At 39.8% G+C, this 14,913-nt stretch overlaps 1 protein-coding gene across 1 annotated transcript in view; it reads right to left on the bottom strand.

The window, feature by feature from the left end:
• Window positions 1-14,058, bottom strand: part of tacr1a (tachykinin receptor 1a) — a 52,591-nt gene extending 38,533 nt beyond the window's left edge. Inside the window, exon 1 of the mRNA XM_005746060.1 lies at window positions 13,430-14,058. Coding sequence (XP_005746117.1) covers window positions 13,430-13,833 — 404 coding nt within the window. The 5' untranslated portion in view covers window positions 13,834-14,058. The remainder of the gene's footprint in view (window positions 1-13,429) is intronic.
• Window positions 14,059-14,913: the final 855 nt, after the last annotated feature.

Raw genomic sequence — 14,913 nt, 5'->3', positions numbered from 1 at the left:
TTTTTTTTTTAACTTCCTATACAGACACCAAATTAAATAATAACATTAATAACAGCAGCCACCAGTCAGCTAAGTGCCCTCAATTAGACACATCCAGCCTCATGGCTGTTTTTTCCAAGCTCTAACCTGAGTAGATTTTGTTCAGTGACAGGAAATGACAAGTGTTAAAATCAGTATTTATTTATTTATTTTGCTCAGAGGTGACGTGGCTCTGTGGCACCTTTTCAAAATTATCTAAATGTCTGAGACTAAATGATGCATGTGCATTTACCGAAGATCTGAGAGCGACTTGTCTTTTGAAATATTTGCAGCACATAAAATAACAATGTTTTTTTTTTGTTTCAATGAGATCATGTTTGCGAACGTATATGATGGTATCTCCTCTCACCACTAATTAATTATAATGATATAACGCTTCTATATTTCTATATTCTTCTATATTAGGTGTTTTGTGGCCGACATGCCCTTGACTTCTCAAATGAGTAACCATAGTAACACTTCATATCAGCGTTTAACAGCAAATCAGCATCTCAAACAGCACTTTGCTACATTTGTGCGAGTCCTTGTACGTTAGCAATGTCTGATTACTGGTGACTAAAACATGACCACACATTTTACTGTATCTCTGATAGGAAAGGACAAAACATGCTCTTCCTGCTTTCCTCCTAGTGCTCTCATCATGAGGTGTGGATGACTGTTGTTGGGAAGAATGAAATTTAATTTAGCTAAACAAATCAGCTTAGCTACATCTTGTTGCAACTTCCTGATCGATCAGCTATAATCATATTTAACGATTAGCTTGATCACAACAACTAGTAGACCCTACAGTTTCCTTGGTTTTTTGAAGAGCCATATGACAATTCAAGCTTAGGATAAGCATCAACAGGTTGATGTTTTAACAACTGCATAACTGCAAAGCATACCCTACCTAATAAACAGAGTGAGGCACGCTGTCAGTACCATGGCATGAGATAAGCCACTACCATAACCAAATCATCAGTTAGAATACTGAATGTTGCTAACAAGGTTATGTTTTTGGTAGTGTTTGCATGTGTGTGTGCGCGTATGTCATCATTCTGTTTGCAAACATAGAAGCTTAAAAAGCTTTGAATGATTTCTGATAAAACTTTGTAACGGTGTAGAGTGGGGTCATGTTAACAGTTTGTTAAAATTTGGCTTATATCCACCAAAGTCAGCAAAATGATTTATTGGTTGAAAATCGACCAACTTAGAAACTATCCTTACAAGTGTGTTTGTGTATTGACAGCATATAGAAGAAACTGTATAAAGATTTAAAATATTATGTAATTTGAACTCTGACCTCTCTTTCAAGGTCAATAGTGTCATGGTTCTGGGTTATTTTGACCCAGCTTTTTCTGTTTCTTATGTTTTGGTGTGTTTCTGATTATGATTTATGTTCTGATTATTTAGTGATACTGTTTTGATTATGGTTATTATTTTTGCAGGTTTAGTTCCGTGTCAAGTCTGTCTCACTCTGTCTAGTCCGTGTCTTAGTAAAGTGTTTTACTTTGAAGGTTCATGTTCATGCCTGATGTCAATGTGTTCAGTTGTACTTTTCCCCTCGTTAGCCTAGTTTCTCCCAGCTGTGTCTCCCTCCTGTTGCCCATTTCCTGATCACCGCCCTGTGTATATGAGCCCTGTGTATTCCTGTGCTCTCTGTTGTGTCGTCTGCGTTACTCTGTGTAACCCTGCATTACACTGTGTAACCCGGTGTTCTTTCTGCATCTCTCTGCCATCTTTCTCTGTGCATTTTGCTCCTCCTCCTGTGAGTGTTTGGTTTCAGGTTAGTCTTATGTCCTTGTCTAGTCTCGTGTTTTTTGTATTACTTTTCCCTGGAACACTCTCTCACAGTCTGTTCTCTAAAACCTAAAGGAGGAATTATGGATTTCATCTACTGGTCCCTAAATGCAATTGACACCCCTTTCTCAACGAGAAGTTTGGGCTTGGGTGAGCCTGAGTGCTGAAGATATCTACCTATTCGGAACCATGGTAACAGGGTTCTTGCCGATCGGAGCTGGCTTGGCCCTGACTTATCGAAGAATTAAGAAAGCGGAACCGGCTGTTCAAACCCCCACAAGGCTGCCCGCTGGGATTGAAACGATGGGACAAGGCGTGAGATTCTCAAAATGGGCTCATTGAGTGCAGCACGGATAAGATCTTGGAGAACGCACGGCTGCCGTGAATAGTCAGAATAAGATCTCTGAGTGCAGACTGGATACATCTTGGAGGGGCTCGCTCGGAATAACATCTCTGAGCGCAAATTGGATGACATCTTGGGGAGGCTCGCTGTGGTCGTGAGTTCTCAGAATCGGCTCTTTGAGCACAAGAATGACAACATCACAGAGCGCAAGTTTGATAACATCATGGAGAAGCTCACGGCTCTCCAACGGGAGATTGAGAGACCAGTGTTGGACTGTTAGAACGGCTTTGAAATTCATATGAGCTGTTCGCACTAAAGTAAAAAGCACCATCCCTTCATGCGGATACCCTTTCGGCGCCAGCTGCAGTCGCAAGGCTGGAGCCGAACAAAAACACCCTGATAACGACTGTGTTTAGTCTGTTCCTTCCCATTCCATTCAAGGGCACCTGGGTTGGCTGGAAGACTGTTTACTTAGCCTGGCAGGGCGAAGGACACTGTCTCAGCTGAACTCTGGACACGCACACACATACATACATGCACACTGATATCCACACACTCATCCCCCCTCCCTTTCCAAATGCCTTCGATGCTTGTTCCCTCCTGGGAACAAGGCGGGTCTGAGCCCGGAATGGTATGGCCCGCGCTGGAATGGTAGCGCTGGGCAGGATGGCTGCTGTGTTCGCTTCGGATTACTCCTCAACCCCCACCCGACCCTGTGGCTTGTCACGTGTTCCATAATGTTGTGCTGTGGACATTTATGTGCTCTTTTGTGCAGAGGAGTTTTTTTGTTTCCTGTTCTCATGCTGTCCTCCCACAGGAACCCAGCATGAGTAGAGGTCTCTTTTTTTCCTCTTGTACTTTCCCATTGCAGTGTATATTTCAGTGTTGTTTTTTTTTGTTTTGTTTTTTTGTTTTTTGTTTTGTTTCTTTTTCTGTAATGTTACCGATCTCCGACGTGTGTGTGTGTGTGTGTGTGTGGGGGGGTGTGGGGGTGGGGGGGTCTTATTTCACTGCAGGGCAACATGCATGTGGTGAATAAAGCCTTGATTGTTTTTGTCACTTCTGTAAATAAACACTCACTCGCGCCCCAGCCAGTACCTGCATTTTGGCTCCTTTTCTCAATACACCACACGACTGCTGCCCCAGCTGTGACAAATAGATTTATATGACAGTCAAAGTAATCATCATAAGTGAAAATTGTGTTTCTTACGGCCATTGTTGTCTACTAAAAACATATAGCCATATATTTAAATGGGGAAAAACACAAGGGTCTGTACTTTGCTCTGCAATTTGGAGCGACTGTGGTTCAGGGTGTTGGGAAGCTCATCTTGTAACCGGATAGTTATCGGTTTGATGCCCTGCTCTGTCTGTCTTGGTTGTTGTGTCCTTGGGCAAGACCCTTCACCTACCGCCTACTGGTGTTGGCCAGAGGGGCCGATGGCACGATATGGCGACCTCATTTCTGTCAGTCTGCCCCAGGGCAGCTGTGGCTACAACTGTAGCTTGCCTCCACCATTGTGTGAATGTGAGAGTGAATAAATGAAGGTATATTTTTTGGTCACTAATTGCACAGAGCTATTCTTACTACAGGCATACCATATTCAGAGGTACAGTACTTGTACCTAACTGTAGGATAAAGTGATAAAGCATTTTTACCGTTCCCTGTAACGCTGCTGTACCCCGAGTTCTCTTTGTGCATTAGAGGTGCAGTCCATATCTGCCTCAAACATAATATAGCAGGTTTCTAGGTTTCACTAGCATGGCTATTTAGCGTGTTTATTTCATCAGCTTGTTTCACTATTCTGTTTTAATCTCCCAGTTTGTTGTTGTATCAGCATTATTCTTACTTACCCTGATTAATAAAATGAACTTGATGTTTCAATTTTGTGGAGTGCCTAATTGGATATTGAATTAGATTGTGGTTTTGCATATTAATTAACAAATAAAACAAATTGGATTAAATTTGTGCATAGTTTGGGAACTCAAATGGGGAAAAACTTAATAGCATCAAATGAAAATTCTGTGCTAATATTCATGCTAATTTGCAAAGCAAAGCAATGCTCTGTCAGCATTTTTCCTGATTAGTCACGTCAGAGAATCCTCTCGTGAGGAGTGATCCCTTTCTTCCCATTTTTTATGTACAAGGCATGAATCATGGAGAAGCAGAAGGGAGGCAGAAGCCAGAATAACTTCCCTTGATGGTCCCTCTGGATATAGCAGACAGAACAGGAAGGGAAGATGTGGAAATTGGAGGAAGGACATGAGATGGAGAGGAGAACACATTAAGCTGTAGTGGGTATGCAGCAAATAAACCCCTCCTAAGACCTGCTTTTCCTGGTGTAAGCTGTCCTCCAGCTATAGTAGGTAAATATAAAAAGTACTTCATCTCCTTTGATCCAGTCTCAGCTGGTGATTTTTCATTTCTTTGTTTACTCCTCAGTCATATTGATTGTTGATTAAGTGGCACCCTTAAAGGATTCCTTTATGAAAGAACGTGGCATTATCACAACACATGGATGGCAACACAAATTGTTACAACTTTAAAATGTACAGTTTGTTTGATTCAGATTCATATCATTCAGCAACTATTGAAGTACCTCCTAGAAGTTGATGCTTGTCAATTCTGGGTTGAAAAATGAAACCGCCACACAAGTGTAAAAACTGCAGTTCCTTCAATGGCCACTTCAAGTTACAAAAACCCATCAGTTGTCATAGATCTCCCTAAGGCTCAATGTTACAGCAGAAATGAATGTATTTAACTCTGGTCTAAGAGAAAGAGCTATGCCTTATTTTTCATGACAGCTGGTGGGAGTGGGAAGATTTTTATTGTTTAAATAGTTTTAAAGGTGAAGTTAAATGATGTAAGTGCTTTTCTGTCATCTACTAAAAGGCACTCTAAAGAGTAGCTCTTTACTTTGTTCTGGTACAACAGCTTAGTTTTAATCTTGTTCTTTACCAGCCAACATTACCAGTTAATGATAACATCACAATGAGTTTTTGCAAGCACCTAGCTAACCACGCTAGCTAGCTGTCTTTAGTATTAGCTGACAAATAACCAGCTCTACTGTTTCTACTAGGGTGACCAACCGTCCTCTTTTCCCCGGACATTTCCACTTTTCACGTTCTGTCCGGGGGGATTTTCGAGATGGATGAAAAAGGTTTTCCTATAGGCTTACAGAGGACCCATATGTGCAACTTCGTCCCTGAACTGCTGCGTTGTAAGTGGTTGTTCCGCACTCACAGACGGGACAGAGTGCGCAGTGGCACGCTGAAAAGATGCTACAAGATGCCAAAGCGCAAGTGCATCTTTTCAGACAAACTGCAAAACAAATTTCCCTTGTACCATCCCTCAGAATAAATGGGAGGCGGAGTGCACTGTGTGCAGAGGTGGTAAATACATTTGTGTCTCTAACAAAGGTTTAAAAACGTATAAACAGTGGTGCATATAAGTGGTCCGCAGGTGCGCATTCGCTGTCAAAATAAAAGACGCGCACCAGATAAGAAGTTGCAACGCGCGTTCGCGTACATATAAAAGGCACTGTTTTTTTCCGCTAGAGTGGGATTTTCACGGCATATTCTGCACCAAATCTTTGTGCGTTCATCATTTGTTTGAAGCCAGCTCACCTCCTGCAACCACTTTTCCGAGAATACGCGAATACGAGGTTCGGACTCCTTCTGACATTTCTTTGGAGGTGGAGGAACACCAAAGTAATTGCTTAAAGGAGCTTGCTTCTTCGACATCTTTAAGAGTTCTAAACAAATATCTGTCTTCCTCCAGAAAATCTTATGTACGCAAACGTGCGTTGCAACTTCTTATCTGGTGCGCGCCTTTTATTTTGACAGCGATTGCGCACCTGCGGACCACTTATATGCACCCTGTATATAAAGGCTGTGCGAGGCGAAAATTCATCTAGTAAGTTGACTGAGTTCTTTGTTACACCTGGGGAAAACGAGGATGTTGTTGTGTCTGCAGCAGAAGGTGCACTGGCATTTCATACTATGAAGCGTCACAATAGCTACAGACCCATGGATTGCACTTGTGTGTTGCTAAAAAAAAAAAAAGAAGCGTTTCCAGATTTTAACAAAGCAAAAAAGTGCCCACACCAAGACTGAAGCTATTGTCAATGGTGTCATAGTGCTACATTCAGTTGAAGTCACTCTTTGAGCTCTTAATAAAATCCAGTACTGTGGCATTTCTCAGACTTACCAGAGAATATATTCCCAATCATACGTTGACTGGAAGAATGGTGGCATGCAAAAAAAATTAATTGAGGTTAGAAATGGGAAATGAGACAGCAGAAACCATTGCGCAATACCTCACTGGTCATTTTTCTTATACAAATGAGGCATTATTTCTGTAACGTTATTTAATTCTAGAGGTTTTTAAAATATTTTTTTGCACTTGTTGACTTGTAAGAACCTTTAAGACATTTTTTAATTTCACCATTCATTTACCGCACAGAGAAGGCATTATTTTAATATGTTAAAATTTTATTTAAGCAAACAGTATTATTAAAATTCCTCATGACTGTGCCAAGTGTCCTCTTTTTTGGAAATCAAAATATGGTCACCCTATTTCTACCAAATAAAATAATTAAATAAATGAGTAACATAATAAAATTATAATTTAAAAAACAAACAAACATATAAACAAAAACAATGGTCAAATCGTCAAACTCATGTCTTTAACCTCCTAGGACCTGGACATCACATTTTGGGTTATTTAGACCAAAATACTCAATTTTGCTCTACAAGGGCCTGATATCCACTTACGAGGACATTATACTGCTACTGTTCTATCGAAATTTTAAGTGAATATCCTCATATGTGGCTCTCATTTTTCTTAGAAACAAAAATTAGGTAAAAAAATAAATAAATATAAAATCTGCTAATTCTTTGTTTTTACATTCATCAGGTCCCAATCTGTCATGGTCCTGGGCCATGTTGGCCCAGTATTCTTAGTTTTCGTGTCTTTTGTATTTTGTTCTTTATTTATGCCGTGGTTCCTAGGTTGTTCTGTTAAGATGTTCCTTATTTGATTACTCCCTGTGTGCCCCTCTGTGTATCTGTGAGCCTTCGTTTCCCCTCCTTGTGTTTTATTCCATGTTTTCCCCAGCCCGTCTGTGCTCTCCCCGTGCTCTCTCTCCTCCTGGCTGAACCTCTGTGTACTTCCTGTTTTACTTTGACAGTCTCTCGTCAGTATGCGTCATGTTGTGTTCACTACTGCCCTGTGTCATTACGATTATCTGTGTCAGCTGTGTTCCCCGTGTGCTCCCATTTCCCGTGTTAACCCTCTGTGTATTTATGTCCACGTGTCCCTCAGTTCAGTGTCGCGTTCTCCCTCATGACTGTGTGCCCCTCCGTGTGTTTCCTCGTGAGTCAGTTCCTTTATGACTTCCCAGTTTGGTTTTATATTATGTAGGAGCCTACATGCAGTTTAATTTGAAATGTATGCTTTTATTTTGATGGTGCAGAGAGGGCAGGAAGTTGGGTGAGAGGAGAGTGGAGCCACATGGTTTTTTGACCTCGCAATCTCTCTTCATCCATTTTGAATTGAGCTTTATAAGTTTTCATAATTTGGAATTTTGTTGCTGTGTACCTCATTGGACTTTTGAAGTAAATATTGAGAAACTATCAAGGACTGTTGTTTTTTTTGTTTGTTTTTTTTTGGATATGGAAAGAGGGACTAAGCGGAGCGTCAAGCTAAGGCTCCATTCGCAGGAAACCTACATATTATTTTGTATCGCCTATTTTGTATCACCAGTTATTTCTCTGAGCAGAGAAATAACTGGAACCTGTAAGAAGAGAAGTGGGAGCCATTGTTACTGTTGCGCTGCTATTCTTGGCATCATTTTCTAATTTGGCACCTAATGTGCTCCAGCTGGTAGCTGTAATTGATTACTAATAACAGATTTACAATTTCTTAGTGTTCTGTAGAACAGATACAAGTACACTCATTGGTCACACCTTGCTAGTACTGGGTTAAACCCCGTTTTGCCTACAGAGCTGTTTTAATTCTCTGTGGCCAAGACTGAGATCTGGTAACAGTGTAGGCCATTTGATTACATTGAACAGTGTCATGTCCAATGAGCCACTTTGAGATTACATTTTTCAAAGAACAAACTGTAGAAAAGCCAAAAAGCTGGCATGAAATGGAAACATTTTGGCAAACACTAAAAGTGAAAACCATAAACTAAAATTCAGTACAACATCATATTGGACTATTCATTTGTTGTCTGTAAGCAGTAGTCGCTGATCTGCTGGATAGCATGTTTATTGATGACCATCACATAATTTCATAATTATGTGAGGAGTTTAGAAGTGTTTTGCTGAATCTGAGAGCTGAATAAAATGAATAAGCTGAAATATCCTAAGACGCTCTGATTTAGACGGGGATATCAAAGTTGGCTGTTTGATGGCTTTGAGTTTGTAATTGTAAAAACGTTTTAATTCTCTACGTTTCCTCAGCAATAAATATCCCTTTATTTTCCAGGCAAAACTGCAGCATGTAAAACTTTACCATCACCGAAATCTCTTGAAAGTCCGTTGTTAATGCTACTGACCAAACAGAAAGCACTTTAAAGAGGAGCTACAGTCTGATGCCTTAGAGAGCAAATTCTTTCTTCTTCAGGAATGCTGCTGCCTGTTCAGGTAAACTAACTGAAGCATTGCCCTGCAGGGCCAACTGAACTACATCTTATTTCATTTCAGCCCCTGTTCCCATAATGACGTCAAATCTGGCCTTGCTCTTAGGTAAGGTTAAGAGGTTCCTTAGTTTCGTTAAATAACTTTTAGCTGATCCATTAATAGCTTAGAAAATATTAGGCTAATTTCCCTTTAATGCATATACATGAAGCTAATTGGCATATAGTGTCTGTCTGGCTCATTCTGTCCAATCAGTAGATTAAGAGTTTCTTTAGACTAATGGGCACTTGAACATGCATACTTATGCCTCCACACTGGCTGATTCAAAATCCTTGATGTTCATAATTGCAACCTATTGACTCAGAGTAAACCACTCATTACTACATACCAGCAGCTCTTAAGAATGAACATGAGGGAAAATTATCATCAGGGAGTGAAACAAGACGAAACAGCTATCTGCGACGACAGAAACAAAATGGAAGAGAAATATGGCTGATCGAGACAATAAGAATTTTCTGTCACCACCTCCATGCTGCAGTGAGCACAGTGATTATAAGTACACTGAATACTATTGAACAATATTCAGCAATGGATTTTCTGCACTCTCTCTGCAAGCTGGAGTATATTCCTTGATGCCTTATGCAAAGTGGCTGTTGAAAGGCCAGTACATTCTGCATATTTGTTTTTATATAAACACATAAATTTAATCAGATGAAGTTAAAGACATCTGTTTTATAAGTATTGTAAAATATTGCTTTAAACTCTCAATTATTTGAAATCTCCAATAGTGAATTACAGAGCTGATTTCAAACAAAGACTTCTTATACTTTTTCATCATCACCATCAACTGTTGTTGAAAAACTGATGTTTTTGGCAATTTGTAAAATGTGGCCCGTTGCATTATGTTTGTTTGCAGTAAGCAGGAAGTACATTTTATGCCATTACAGCCTTTTGGAGAGCATCGTATCTATAATCTTGCACACTCAGAATGTGGATACTTAATAATATCAATGCCATCATCCATCCTGGAAAAACACTGTGCACTGTGTTGCTTTATATAGTAACTAATCTTGATGAATGGAGAGTTTTGAGTTTAAGAGGCTGAGCTTTCACATAAACACAGAGACCCACACAAATATAGTGTTTCCATTGCAGTTTATTTAGAAAGGTTTCTACTTCCTAACCACACCTTTCTATTCAAAGAAATTATCAACATATGATCACACCTGGTGCATAAAAGATGGGAGCTTTCCATCCGATCGGTTCTACAAAACAATTCATTTCTTGAGGATTCATGTGCACACAAACCCCCCCTCTGCTGGTCAAAACCTTTGTTGCCATTTCAACTATTTGTAAGCGTCAGCATGGGAATAATCACTGGCTAGAATAGAAATAAAAATAGCTTAATCTGATTTTCTTTTTATTATTAATGTGTGAGTAATGGTAACAGAAGTCTATAGATGACAAAACAAAAAACTTGTCAGTGTTTAAATAAATCCAACAGGACATGAGATGTTTATGTTAAAACTGTTGCAGTGTTTTCAAATGATGAGACAGTGATTGTACTTGTGAATACTGGGGTGATGGTAACTTCATTTTTATTGGGAAATAATATTTTTTTTCCACTTTACTTTGCTCAGTTGGTTTCTATTTTTGGTATCAACCTCTCCGCCTTTGGAGAAAACCCTGTCATGGGGTACTGAAGAGGCACGGATCTACGAGTATCTCACAGCAACCCCGTAAAGGCTCCTATATATCCACTTATCGGGGATATATCAGGTGTTTTTGTATCTAAGTTGCTAGACACACAACAAAAACCACACCAGGGAATTAAAAACAAAACACAGACTTGAATATTATAGTAGTAACATATTTCATTATTTACAGGATTACACTTTATTGGGAGAGATCAGCTCAAAGAGTTGCCATACCAGGGGAAACCCTCCTCCTTTGAGTAGGCTCCAGGATGTCACAGGTGAAACTCAACTAACGCATAAATTTTGTAGGAATCCACTTTATAAACTTTACTTTTAAGACCATCTATCTTTTATATACAGTTTACATAACTATGTCAGCTACCCATTACTAACTTAATAATTATTATTATTATTATAATAAAATACAAATGATTCCTAAATATAAGACTTCAAAAGTGTAGTACACAAGACAGTTTTCTTCAGTTTATCTAATGTCAAATGGGGAGAGGTGGAGTACAACCTGCACAGGTCACCAGTCACAGACAGACAACAATTCATGCTCACATTAACACCTACTAGTTAGAATATGAACTGAACAAGCTTTATTTTGGACTATGGGAGGAAGCCAGAGTGCCCAAACGTCACACAGCTAGCCCCCAAGCTCACCTATGGATTCAAATATACGACCTTCTTGGTTAAAGGCAACAGTGCTAACCACTGCACCACCATTGCCAGTGAAATGCCATCCATCCATTCTCTTCAACTTATTCTTTTCAGGGTCAGCTGTTTTAGGGAGAGAGGCAGGGTACACCCTGGGTAGGTCACCAGTCTAACACATAGAGACAGATAACCATTCGCACTCACATTCACACCTATGGGCAATTTAGAATTACCAATTAACCTATCCCCATTAACTGCATATCTTTGGAATGTGGGAGGAAGCCAGAGTACCCAGAGAGAACCCACACAAACACGGGGAGAACATGCAAATTACACACAGAAAGACCCTAGCCTGATGGTGGACTTGAACTCAGGACCTTCTTGCTGTGCGGCAACAGTGCTAACCATGAATTTTGATCAAATGTAATCATCAAAATACTGAAGAATGAATTCATGTGTTATATAGTCTTTTTCCCACTACAGTAATCAGAGGTTTTAGATTTGTACTGTTTTGCCACTTTGACAAATTCTCTTAATTCCCTCTACCCACAATCCAGGGCGAAAGAAATTGAAAACTCCATTTTATAAAGGACCCAATGAATCCACATACGGCCCCAGTAGATTTTTCTACAGCTGAGTTTGTTTTGTTTTTTACCAATTACCTCAATACAGTCAGCATTGGAGCAGCACACTGATCTCAGCACGCAGCTGTACTGCTGATCTGTGGGCAGTGCAGTGCAAGAGCACCCCAGAAATGATGAGGAAAAGGATGGAGATAAGAAAAGGAACGTCTTATCAGCTACAGCAACACTGCACTACCTCCCCTATGTAACACATTCATCAAACATATGATCAGCAGACAGAAATGATTTTATATCTATGTCATTAAGAGATGAAATGTTAACTGTGAAGGTACTGCTGTTTGTGAATGATGGGTCACAGTGGGTGTCTACCTCCAGCTTAATCATCCACATCTCTGAAATATTCTGAAATACTATCTTTTCTTGGCTGCATACATATGGGGCTGTCAAGGTAAAGTTAATGTTCCTTTACAGGGATTTTAATATCATGGTTGTGTTGTGTGGATGCACGTGGATAGCTAGATTATATATCCCCTGATTGGCAAACTCTCATAACAGTATGTTTGCAGTGAGCAGACTGAATGTAGCATGTGTTGTCGCTTCCCTTTTGTGCTTTGTTCAGCTCTAACCAAATCTCTCACTTAATCTTGGAAAGTTCAGATTAATGGTGTTCCACAGTGAGACAATTAGTGGCTAACATGTCCTGAGATGCAGAAAATACAGAGCTGCAAACACAGCTTCATGTGGTTAAGCAGGAAAATGGATGTCTCAAATGTACACCCACCCACATCCACCCACACTTACACATAACACATATAAATGTGTTTCGAACTGAGCAATGCACATATCTTCACACACTCCTTCCTGCACACAGAGATATTTACCTACATGGAAATATTGATAGATACTTCACAGATTTATATATACAACACAACACACAAGGACAACAACACACATTTATCACTCACACAAACACCTACTCAAATAGAGCAGGGCTTTCTATGCATTCATTTTCATTCAGGATTATTATGCTGTGTGTGTGTTCCTACACAAGGTTGCTCATTAAGAGTGAGCAAAGACTTAGAAATGAAGAAATATTTTCCCCCAAATGCTATATTTTCAGTAACAGGAGTATACATGAAGACATAAAATGAATGCACAAAACTTTTAACAACAGCTTGCTTTCCTTTTTTTCTTATTTGACAAGGGTTTGAGCCAGAAGGCAATGAACCATTAACCATGGCTGTTTATTGCGCTTCCTGTGCGTCACGCGTTGTTTCGCCATATGCAAACAAAGGAGGCAGCGAAGGAAAACAAATACTGTCAATAGTACTTTTACACCAACTAGTGAATGAAGTTTCTTATGTAATTTAAAACCTTTTTTCCCTAAAGAGTCAGTAATATTTAACCAAACAAAAACAATGTGGAAGCATTTGCACCTCTTTTTTTAACCACACCTATACGCTCTTAGAAATCAATAGTAGTCTGTTTTCATAATGATCGATATGTATGGATGTACTCTAAGCTTTCGTGGAATTTTGAAACATAAACTGTACCGTGAATGGGCAAATTACATTAGACGGTCTCGGGTGTTTACGGGTGTTTTCCAATACCAAACACTTGGGGCACACTGATCATTTCTCGTGTATTCTGAAAGCAGGCTGGCTGTGAAAACAGAAGCTTACCTGTCCAGAGCGATGGCAGTCATTGAATAGATGCTGGCAAACACAGCCGCGATCGGAAAGAAGTTGTGGAAGCGGCAGTAGTCGAGTCCAAAGTACCACTCGTTGTGCATCCCGTAGGTGAAGTTGATCACCGTGTTGAATGCAGACATGGACGCTTCGGCGAACGCTAGGTTCAGGAGAAAATAATTGGTGACAGTCCTCATGCGTTTGTGCGCCACAATAATCCAGATGACTGTGATGTTACCTACAACGGACACGATAACTATACAGCTGTAGGCAATGGCCCAGAGGACGATTTTCCAGACCGGCTGCACAAACTGGTTCCTGTAAATGGTCCCGTTATTGGTATCATTGGAGCTGCTGGTCCAATTTGGCGCATTGGTAGTACTGAATAAAGGATCCATTTTACTGTTTAGAAGCGAAAATGTCACTAAACCGGCGGAAATAACCCCAATTAATTACACGACTAAGTTAACGATTCCAAACGCAAGTGAATGTTGGAAAGTTTCCGAAAGCGTCACGCTCGTTTCTAAGTGTACAGTTGTAGTCTGCGGAGAGTCCGTTCTCCTACAAATAATAAAGTCAACGAACCAGAAAAAGTATTTGATGTCGAAACTTCCATATCAATCTTTGCACGTTTCCCCCTTTTTTTCCTTTTTTTTTTTGCTGTGCGTAAAAACAGAAAGGCGTCTTTTACGCGCACCAGAACGAGTCTGGCAATGGTAACAGCTCAGCTCCGTCTGTGTCTCTCTCCGTGTCTGTGTGCTGTCCTCCTGCTGCTCCTCTACTCTGACTGAGCGGCTGCACACCAGCTTTTGAAGAGAGCTTCTGCGCTGCCGTCCAACATGCTGGCTGTGTAATTATGATTACGGATGAATCCAGGTGACTTAATTACTACGCCTAAATACTTAATTTAATGTAATTTTACTATAATTCCTTCATGGACAGTTACAGTTATGATGTACAAAATAATAATATATACAATCTTTTTTGGCATTGTTGGTGCAATTTAAAAATAAAAGACAGACACCACTTGTGAAAATATGTTACGTCATAATTACAATGTAAGATAAGGAAACATTGTTTGACTTCGTTTCAAATGCCCTCAAATTTATGCATTACATAAAATTACTTAGTGCATAAGTTGTGTCTCTCTTAACACTCATGTATTTTTACGGTATTGTTAAATTTATTACTTCTTGGTTCTGGGTTACATTAAGAAGGTGCTGCTAAAAATGACTTTTTGTAGTGCTTGTAGTGTAGAGTGATGGGGTGCCATAATGAACACCCAGGTCCTCTACCCCCTCTTGTGGTCTTGGATTCTGGACTGCAGTGGTTTGATTGAAGATTGATTGCTTCACAGGATATAAATGAAAAATCTGCAGTCCTGTCATTCTTTTCACAAGGCTCTTCTTACAGTTCTTATATATGATCACATCATATCATAACATATCATATCGTATGATGAGATGATCACATATATA

This window comes from Pundamilia nyererei, unplaced genomic scaffold (genome assembly GCF_000239375.1).
Source record: "Pundamilia nyererei isolate P.nyererei 1_Seehausen unplaced genomic scaffold, PunNye1.0 scaffold00172, whole genome shotgun sequence".
In the NCBI taxonomy this organism is placed as follows: Eukaryota; Metazoa; Chordata; class Actinopteri; order Cichliformes; family Cichlidae; genus Pundamilia; species Pundamilia nyererei.
Note: the sequence above shows the minus strand (reverse complement) of the source record. Positions and strands in the feature narration are given on the sequence as shown.